We start from the raw sequence: 11,335 nt of genomic DNA, 5'->3' as shown, positions 1-11,335 counted from the left end.
AAGCTAGCATTGTAAATATATATATATATATATTTATATATTTATATAAATAAATATATATATATATATATATATATATATATATATATATATATATATATATATATATAAAATTAACCAAAACTATTTTCTTATAAGATTTTCACAGGGTCTACATTTAAGACAAATTGACTTGATGGATGATGGTGTTGCCAAAACTTCAACAACATTGTCCAGAATGAACAAATTGCTCAGAAAGGTAACTTAATAATAACATATGCACACATATACAATGCAGGCTTTTTCACTCTTACATTTAACAGCACCTTACTCAACCAATTCAATTCAATTAGGTTCATTAGTACAAATTTCCTATGGCTAATTTTTACAGGTTTGCATCAAGGCATTGAGTAATTTGAAAAGAAGAACAGGCCTTAGAGTTGGTGGAAAGTCAAGACAGAAGTTTGTGGCCATAGATGAGTCCAAGTTTGCTCACAAGAGAAAGGTATGTTTGATGTGAAAAGGTTTATACTGTATACTTAGTAATTTTTACTATGTTGAAATACTAAAGTTCATTAACCTGCATTCAGTAATACTTCCAGAGTTAAAATCACATCAAAATAGCACATGTAATCAAAAGCAGGGATATGATTTTTATGTATAAATGCAAATTCCTGTATGTTCTGACGTCAGTGGGGTGACCCTTTCGGTTTTAATGTAAATTTCTTCATTCAGGACATCATGTGATTGTACCCAATAATTACAGATTATACTATTTTCCTGTGTCTCCGGGAAGTAATGTCTATAATGATATTTGTGTAGTCCTTCAATCTACTCATATGAGGAAGCTGATGTCAATGTGAAAAACAATGACAAAGATTTGAATGTGTTCATGTGAATTTTATGTTTTCACTTTTGAGTGTGCACCATGTTTTATTACCCTCTGCAAATCATCTGTTCTTACAGTCTTTATTTAATATTTAATAGACAATAACCTGAAATGTATACCTAAATATTAATTTCAAAACGTTATATTATTATACCTAACTCAAGAGTTACACATTATACATAATATTTTAAGAAATTTAAACAATTTCATTTTGAAATTTAAACAAATTTTGGACTGACTAGTAATTTATTTATCAGGTTGAAATTAAAGGTGTACTAAATAAATGCAGACACTTGCATTTTTTAAATTCTATTTTATGCATTGATGAAGACACAATGGCATCACACAAGTTAGTGGCCATCTAGCAGCAGCAGTGTGCCGTTCTGTCCTCAGACTAAAGAACTAGGTATAGACCAATTGGTTTAAAGATTATTCAGATGATTATTAAACTGCTTTTTAAGTTAATTGAGATAGATGCATGGTGAAAAATAACTATGGTCAGTCATTGGGAGATTTTACTGCTCTTACAATTTCCGTTGTTTCTTGTGTTCATTACTTTTCAGTTTAATCGTGGCCGCTTTTGTACTACTTGGCAGAGAAGAAAAGGATGGGTTTTTGGGATGATGGAGGTTAAAGGAGATCGCCGCCTACCAGTCTTAAAGATGGTAAAGGACCGTTCCAGGACCACACTGGTGCCCATCATCACAAGGCACATCAGAAGGGGGTCAACTGTTTACAGTGACAATTGGAGGGCATATCTGAATGCATTACAACCTTTACGATACAGACACCTAACTGTTAATCACAGTGAAAATTTTGTTGATCCCCAAACTGGCTGTCACACACAACATATTGAAAGGGCTTGGCTTGCCATCAAGGCACAGGTATCAAGATTAAGGGGTAACAAGACTACAAAACTATTGAGAGAACATTTGAAATTCATTCAGTGGCACTACTGGCTGGGAAGGCGAAATAGTAAAGGTGCCTTAGCACAGCTTATCCATGACATTAGAAAAGCATACCGGGTTGATTGAAAATATATATGCCATTTTTTTCTCTTTTATTTGCTGTTTATATTGTGACATTTCTTCAGATTCTAAAATTTCCTGATAATACAAACAATTAACTTGTTTTAATACATTCATAGTTTACTCAAAAAAAATATTTGTGTAAAATACTATGTTGCAGAGTAAAAATCAAATACGAATGTGACAGTTTTGATTTAATAGATCCTGGGATATTATTTACAGCACTGATTGTTTTCTTTATTGCTCTTTTAAATTTTTCTTTTGTTATTGCTGGCACTCTGTTGAACAATCTGACTTTACAGTCACAGTGTAAATTACAATATTCTGTTACTTTTCTAGAACATTGAAACTGCAATGCAATAAAGTTACACTACATATTAAATATACTATTCCTTTTGATTCACCATGCATTTTCCTTTGCTACAGTTATATGAGGACATGAAAGGACAGTTCATGAGAAGTTACCATGTCAGTACATTGTTAATGTGTTCGATTTGGATTTATATTACACAGTTTGTGACCATTTTGCTAGTACACTTTAAAAAAAAGTTACAATTTATTTACATACAGTATGTACACATTGGGTGGACGGTTTCTGAGGAGTTTCTATGTAGGTACACTGTTGTTAAGCAGTTGCATGGAGGATTATGTTTTATATATTACATAGTAATTTGTGACAAATTTACACTTTATATTGAGTGGACAGTTCCTGTGGGGTTACCATGTAAGTACACTGTTAATAAAGTGTTGCATATAGGATATTTTACAAGTTACAGAGTATTTTGTGACTATTTTACACTTTATATTGAGTGGACAGTTCCTGTGGAGTTACCATGTAAGTACACTGTTAATAAAGTGTTGCACAGAGGATATTTTACAAGTTAAAGAGTAATTTGTGACTATTTTACACTTTATATTGAGTGGACAGTTTCTTTGGGGTTACCATGTAAGTACACTGGTAATAAAGTGTTGCATATAGGATATTTTACAAGTTAAAGAGTAATTTGTGACTATTTTACACTTTATATTGAGTGGACAGTTCCTGTGGAGTTACCATGTAAGTACACTGTTAATAAAGTGTTGCACAGAGGATATTTTACAAGTTAAAGAGTAATTTGTGACTATTTTACACTTTATATTGAGTGGACAGTTCCTGTGGAGTTATCATGTAAGTACACTGTTAATAAAGTGTTGCACAGAGGATATTTTACAAGTTAAAGAGTAATTTTTGACTATTTTACACTTTATATTGAGTGGACAGTTTATGTGGATTTACCCTGTAATTACACTGGTATCACAAGGTGAGACCTTCTAATGAAGCTTTATTTCTGTCATACAATGTTCACAAGTACATGGTATGCAAACAGTTGTGGAAGTGAGAAAACACCTGCAAGTACATACTGTTGTTACACATTGCACTTACATAATTCTTGTTACAGATGTGTACTTTCTTAGTGTTGTTACCAATGTCCTGTTACACATTTGTACTTACACATACTATTCAGTGGGCTGTTACATGTGTGTAGTTACACCAATATTACACAAGTAATTACTATGTACCAGTGTGTACAAACACTGTAGTTACATACTACTTACACATCTAGTTACCATGTAAGTTCACAGGTATAAGCGACACTTAATATAAAGTGGGACCGTTTTTTTTCTATCTACTGCCCATGTGTTTTCTTAAGTTGCAGCTCGCATAGCTCTCTTGGCCATGAAGTTAGAGTTCATTATGTATTTTAGGCCATTTTAGGTAATGTAATGCCCAAGACACTTTATTAAGTACACTTTACTAGAACCAGGTTATTTTGTCCTTTTACCCGTACTTTTCTTCTTTGGCATCAACAAAGTATGTTTTCCCGTTAGAGTTGATGCTCATTGGATATTTTGTCCTTGTGAACCCTTTTATATAAACCTGAGAGATGGTGGTTTGTGAAAATCCCAGTCAATTAGCAGTGTGTGAAAAACTCAAACAACTCTCTCTGGCACAAACAAATATGCCAGGATCAAGGCAAATTAAATCACATTTTTAACAAATTCAAATGCTCAGTTAGTATTTTCACAGATTGTCTGACAACTCAATGCGCGCCTATATGTATTAAATTTCTGTCATGTGACTGGTATTTGCGTTAACATGCTGTTAAACTTGTGTATCTAATAACATATTTGAGTGTATATACAAAATGTAATGGATAAAAGTTCTTCAGGTTGTGTGCTGTGATAATATTGCTTATATCTGCTATTTTTGCACTGCTCTCAGGACTGTAATATTCAGTCAACATTTTGAATGTTACACATTTGGAGTAAAATATGTTTTGAAACATTTATATCAGGGGTGCCTAAACTTTTTTGTATAAAGGGCCAAAAATCAAACATCATCGAGAGCTGTGGGCCAAAGATAAATATACAGTAGCATAACTATTTTACTTTACATTTGCCATGGGCAATGGAAAACTAATTAATACCAAATACTACTTTGAATCATATTACTAATGCTGCATCACTTTTTAAATTATAACATATTGAAATTCAAGCAGAATCTGCCTTTCCATTGATTCCCTCACAAAAGTCTCTGCAACTAAATCCCAGCATTTAAATCGAAACATTTATTTCAGTCAGCCTTTTCTGTAGCTTAACAATAAAGCAAACAAATAAAATGTTATGCTAAACTTGAATTTACAATCTCTAAACCATCCCCATCATTCTCTCTCTTTTCTCAGATGGGATGATATTTAAAATTATTTAAATATGTTTAGGTGTATAACATGTAATGTGGCCGTCCCCAAATGTTTATTCTCAGAAAAAATGTGCAAGAATTTTATATTCATGGGTACTGCAGTTTATCACTTGAGTAGTACTTTAAGGAACAACATTCATTTATTCCTTTTTTTTTCCGGCTTAGACATTTTAATAATCTGGGGTCACCACAACGGAATGAACCGATAACTTGTCCAGCGTATGTTTTACACAGCAGTTGCCTTTTTAGCTGCAACCCTTCACTGGGAAACACCCACACACTCATTCACACACATACCGTACACTACGGACAATTTTATCTTACCCAATTCACCTATACCACGTTTTTTGGACTTGTGGGCGAAAACTAAGCACACGGAGGTAACCCACATGAACACAGGAAGAACATGCAAAGTCCACACAGAAGCACCAACTGACCCAGGGCTCAAACCAGCGACCTTCTTGCTTTGGGGCAATTGTGCTACCCACTGTGCCACTGTGCTGCCGTATGGAACAACATATTTACCTTATTTAGTCCTAGTGGTTCATAGTGCCTTAATAGCCAAATGTTATGCTGTAAGGAGCCAATATGCACCTTTTCAGGGTAGATATGGATGTCCTTGTGTACTGCCCAAGAGAAAAGTAGTTGTACCCCTAAAAGTACATTTTCATTCATTCATTCATTTTACTTCAGCTTAGTCACTTATTTATCAGGGGTCACCACAGCAAAACGAACCGCCAACTATTCCAGCATATGTTTTATGCAGTGGATGCTTTTTTATTATCTTTTTCTAATAGCATACATTGCTGGTTCTCGTACTTTAAACCTCAGATGGGAAAAGTTTCCCAGTAACCTTTTCATGTGAAATGGTAAAAAAACTGAAGATTTTAGACATAAATGGCACAGTTTTCTGATAATGGGCTATTTGCACTGCAAGTGCAGATTTACATCACCAAAGCATAGAAAAAAAAAAGTGTGTGTGTGTGTGTGTGTGTGTGTGTGTGTGTGTGTGTGTGTGTGTGTGTGTGTGTGTGTGTGTGTGTGTGTGTGTGTGTGTGTGTGTGTGTGTGTGTGTGTGTGTGTGTGTTAGCGAGAGGACTGCCTGTTCTGGTTAGAATTCTTACAATTTAGCCCACAGAAATCTCTCCCGTGCAAAAAGGTACCATGTCTATCAAAATGTATGACGCTGTATTACAGTGATGCCAAGGACCTGCTATAAAGTCAAGAGTGGGTGAGATGCAATCTCCTTCTTTTTAAGCCATGCTGAAAATATCTAAGTGTAGTATTCTGTCAGATGTTCACTATATTTTTGCATCTTTTAATATCCTACTACAGATGGGCTCCATGTTTGTGCACGTTTGTGCATGGGGTTAGGGTAAAGTCAATGTGCTTCTCACTCTTAATGCAGATATGTTTTAAGCAGGTCATTTTGCAGTCCACAGTTTCTCAGTTTCAATTATTACAAATTTACAGATTATCATATTGCGTAGATGAAACTCTTGATTTATATTCAGTAGTTGCCTTGGATATATTACAGCGTGTCAGGAGGGGAGAGGATTGAATAGCAAATCGGAAAAGAATCAGAAAAAAAAAACATGTAATGGAAAAACTGAGATTTCTTTCTTTTCTCTCTCTCTGTTTGAATACTCAGCGGTGGGAATTTGGGCATCGGCAGAATATATGACATATTTTATCTGCTCAGCCATTAATATGATGATGAGTCATTTTCAAGCAACAAGAAATTTCAGTTGTTATCTTGCCATTGTTGTCAAAGTGTGTAATTGCACTGTGTGTGTGTGTGCATGTGTGTGTGTGTGTGTTTGTGAGTGTGCGTGTTGATGAATCAAGAAAAGCAGCATCAAGGGGTATTTTCCTCTCTGCTGTGTGATTTGCAGTAAGAACAAAGATGCGTAAATACAATCATTTTTCTTCTCTCCTCAAAATGCTTCTGATTGTATTGTCAACCCTCAATGAATTGCCATTGATTACATTAATATTTCAACTTTCAATTGAATGATCGTCCCTACAGATAATGTAATGACTGTTTTTGTTCATCTGATAATAAATTGATGCTGCTGATGAATAAGGAGGCGGTCAGAATGAGAGATGAGAGCACGCACTTTGTCAGAGAGGCACAGGAAAAGAGAAATGCACGTCAGGAGGACTTGCGCTAAGCCTCAGTGGGCAAAAGGAAGTTTGTAATTATCCTGACAACAATTCATATAGAGGCACAATCTGTCTCTCCTTCGCTATTCAGATACCAAACAATCACGGTGCATTCACCTTTCTTTTATTCACCCACCATAGTGATCATATCGCTTCCCTTTTATTGATTCCATTTAGCAGATTCTCTTTATTTGAATCTGGGTTATGAGTTTGCATATCTGTATTTGCGCTGTTGTGTTCTCATCAGTCAAATCCAGCTTAGCTTGTTAGGCTGCAGTGTCTGTTGATTCATCGCTAACAAACTGATTGTATTGAAGTGGCGTATTATAGACTGTTACTGCTGCTCTCATTTTTAGAATGACCCTTTATATTAGTAATATGTTTTTTTTTTCAGCCATGATTGACTAGAATAAATATTATGAGCAATGCAATGCTTCTGGAAAGGGTTTAGGGGCAGGTTTGGCTTCCACATCTCCTTTTTAAATTCGTACATTTTCATACGAATGAACGGATGTATGAATTTGTACGAATTGGCCAATTAATTGACAAAATGTAAAATAGTTACGCTTCTTCATCAGATCAGGCCGGATTATGTTATATCTAAGACTATAGAATACACTGGACATGTCACTTGTATAGTTTTCAATGGAGAAATGTGTAACGGTCGATGAAGCCCCGCCCTCTAGTACAGGAGCCAATCATCAATCGTTATAGACTGATGATTCTCTGGGGGAAGGGGCTCAAACGAGACATATGTTTTTCTGCAGACGTTCTTAATCCTCTAGAGTCAACAAACGCACTGGAATCTCAGCGAATACTTGCTTGACACACTCACAAAAAAAAAATTATCCACATAAAGCCCTCCACTTAAACAATTAATACTATTGTTTTCTGGTTTTGTGATGAAATGAACAATCATGCTCGGGCAAGGTTCTGGGCAACTGTGCCTAGTGTGAGTACACCCTAGCGTAATGTCCTTGTTTTTTTCTCCAGGTTGTAATAGAACAGTTCGAACATATTTTTATATTGATAATGTTTTAATGGAAACTAGATCTAATTGAGGTACTTTCTGTCTATAAAAAGATGTGATAATATTTTGGGCTGTTTTATTACTTTTTAAGCTTCAAGGATAAAAAATGCATAATACAATGTATCAGAATACTATCATCTTTTAGCTTGAAGAAAGATGTAAAGATTTTTTTTGAGATTTAAGAGAGTTCTACTTTGATCACTGTGATTATTGACTGCACTTAACAATATATATTTATTTTTATTTATACTATTTTTACATTTTTTATGCAATTGCCTCTCAGTTGAATTACTAGGAAAACATTTTGCTGGTTTATATGTTTATTACTACAGACAATTTAAAATAGAAATTTTATTTCATAAAGTTCAAGTTGATTCCAAAATGCGCCTACAGTTTGTGATAAAAAAAGAGACAAATTTTCAATATGTATTTTATCATTGAAGATTTCTTTAAAATCTTGTCTCATCTTGTTCTCGTGAACACAGTCTTGTGTCTCATGCCATACGTTTTTTAATCACACCCCTAGAATTTAAGACATGTTCTGCAAGTTAAAAATGTTTCCAATGTTACTGGTTAAAAACTGAAGTGGCAATGAGGTCTTAAAATGTATGGAAAGATTATAAAAATGTCTTGAGAGATATTCAATTTAACTCCATGATTCCTGTATACTGTATACCATGAAAAATATATGTTTTTTTAAGTGGTAGCGGTTGTAAATGACCAATTAAAGAACATTTCACTCATACCAGAACATCCAAATCATGTTGATTTTTTAAAAACGGAATCAAATTGCTACCATCAAAATGCTGACTAATAGAATACGAGTGAAGGCTTCTAGTCAGATTTTGAGGTTACAAAAATGTGTGCAAAAAACTGACATGAAAACTGTGCTAGTTGTGTTTTGTATGAAATAAACCGAGATCCTGTGGCCATTCAAAATCCCATGGCACTTCTGTCGATGCCAATAGCCAAGTGGTAAGTGCATCGACACATAGTACCAAGGTGCTCGCGGCGACATGAGTTCGATTCCCAGCTCCAAGTTCTTTGCCGATCCTTCCCTTATTTCTGCTCCCCACACTTTCCTGTCTGTGAAATCTCCACTGTCCTATCCCAATAAAGGTAAAAACCCCTAAAAAATAATTATTTAAAAAAAAAAAAAAATCTCATGGCACTTCTTTTAAAGGGTAGGGGTGTAACGCCATTGTCCTGGCCAAATTCTTTCCATCGGCCCTCAACCATCATGGCCTCCCAATCATGCCCATCCATCGAATTGGCTCAATCACTGTCTCTCCACGCCACCAATAGCTAGTGAGTGATGAGCGAATGTTGTCCTGTAGCTGCCGTCGCATTGTCCAAGTGGATGCTGCACACTTCCATGACAAATATTATCACACCTTCAAATGATGAAAATCTATTTTTTTTCTATCCACCTCAAGCTTAATGAACTCTTAGTTCCCTTTTACCAACAAGACTAAAAACCTTAACTGTGTAGTCTCTTGTAGCTCTGTTAGCATTACCCTACAGTTGCACAAACTGAAATTATGAAATGAAAACATGTCCAAAGGAAATGTCTATTTGGCAAAAACTCCTACTCGCATACACTTTAGACTCACAAGAGGTGGTTTTTCAGGCAATTGGAGAAAGCAATTGTTCTGCAAAACTGCAATAGAAACAGTTTTAGCTGCACTGTAAAAAAAAATGTGAGACAAGATTTTTTTGTTGATTTAACTTATTTTTATAAAAAAATAGACATATAACAATAGAAAATGTGTCTAGCACTTTTATCAATTAAATATAAAACATTCTGGCTATACTTCTGTAAATTAAGAGTTATTTTGTATCTCATTTATTGATCACTCAGGGTCATAAGTTGAACTATTTTTGGTTTACATTTCAATGCATGTTGCCTGCACATTTGTTCAGCACTTTACCCTTGATTCTGAATTATTTTGTTGATTTTTATTTATTTAAATGTATTTTCGGTTCAAAGATAATACTTTACATTAATTTTTGATTTTTGATTTTCTGCAAGTTAATGTTGCACACCAAACATGATTTTGTCCTTTAGTGTTCGAAAACATTTATGACAACAGTGTTTATTTTTTATGGGAATGGCATGTATATTTGCAGTATGTCTTGTTGGATGCTAACATTAAAGCTGAATACTTCAAATCAATTTATTATATATCATTTCAATCAGTATATGTCACTTTTGTGGTTTAAGTTTCACAATAACCTTTGGCGTTTCATTTGTTGTGCTTCATTGTCTACAATTATATACATTTCCTATTGATTGTCTATTTAAGACAGCTTTTGGCCCCCTAAATCAATTATTCAGCAAGTTTTTTATTCATTTTATTTCATTTGGACATTTAGTCAATCATAAGTATTTAAAAGAAAACATTTCTTAGTCTTTAGTCTCGTTGCCATAGTGACATGTTCTGAGAATAGAACGCGTTCTAAAGTGTTCCTGAAGCCTTGCATCACAGAAAATCTCTAGTTGGTTTGTTGTAGTGGAGTCGAATAAGTTGTGTCTTTGCATTTTCAGCGTTTTAATACTTGAAAATGGAAGTTGAAATCTCTTGCAAGATCACCAAGCGCCAGAAAAAAGCGCAGCAAGGCAAAGAAAGGCCTGGGAACGGCACTAATAGTGAGTCATATTTACATTGTGATATGAATATCCAGTGTTTTCCTGACATAATATTATACTTACTGTTAAAAAACAATGTTTGTACAGTGTAAATGTTTGTACATTATAATAGACAGCTGGTTGAATTCCTGTTTTTGTAAAGAGCTCTGTTAACAAATTCCTGTAAAATCTACTTCAACTTGCTTGCAGCAGTTCGCCAGTAACTGAAAATCAATTGCAGCTGTAAACACTGTATTTACAACTACAGCACTATTTATCTTGCTGTATATGTATTTACAGAACTGTATGTATATCTTCACTGTAATAGAGTAATTTTCACAAAGCAACTTTAAAATACAGTAACATACTGCTTAAATGTCTTACAGTAAAATACAGTTCATATTACAGTTAAATTCTGTTATTTACAAAAATGGTTGAAAGTTACTGTGCTACACAGCTAATGACTAGTAGAAAAAGAATATGCTGAAATAGTGAATGTTACATATTGCGGTCCTTTTATGAATTGGTATTTATTTTCTCAAATATTATTAGGCTATTATTGCATTCAAGTGCATCTTAATGAAATGCTTTGTGTAAATGAATGTTGCATCTCATTTTCAGCTTGTCTGATTCAACTTTAGTCTAAAATCCTTTGTTAAATTGAAGTATTTAATTTCTATTTTTAAAAAGTGCACTGAACATGCATTTTTTTAGATTGTTTGGTGCACAGACCAGTTATATTAACGTGAAAATAAAAAATATAATGTTATTAAAATTAATTAAAATAAATGATAATAAAATACAAAAAATGGGAAATTTCATAGTTAAAGTACGTTTAGTGCAGCAAAAAAAAAATGGTGAATTTGTGGTAACC

General features: G+C 34.1%; 1 protein-coding gene across 1 annotated transcript in view; it reads left to right on the top strand.

The window, feature by feature from the left end:
* The window catches only part of si:dkey-6f10.3, a 131,765-nt gene that overhangs the window by 118,347 nt on the left and 2,083 nt on the right, over nt 1–11,335 (top strand). Inside the window, exon 3 of the mRNA XM_087298397.1 lies at nt 10,381–10,482. Coding sequence (XP_087154523.1) covers nt 10,398–10,482 — 85 coding nt within the window. The 5' untranslated portion in view covers nt 10,381–10,397. The remainder of the gene's footprint in view (nt 1–10,380; nt 10,483–11,335) is intronic.

Source organism: Danio rerio, chromosome 20, assembly GCF_052040795.2.
Source record: "Danio rerio strain M-AB ecotype USA chromosome 20, GRCz13ab, whole genome shotgun sequence".
NCBI classification, from domain to species: domain Eukaryota; kingdom Metazoa; phylum Chordata; class Actinopteri; order Cypriniformes; family Danionidae; genus Danio; species Danio rerio.
Note: the sequence above shows the minus strand (reverse complement) of the source record. Positions and strands in the feature narration are given on the sequence as shown.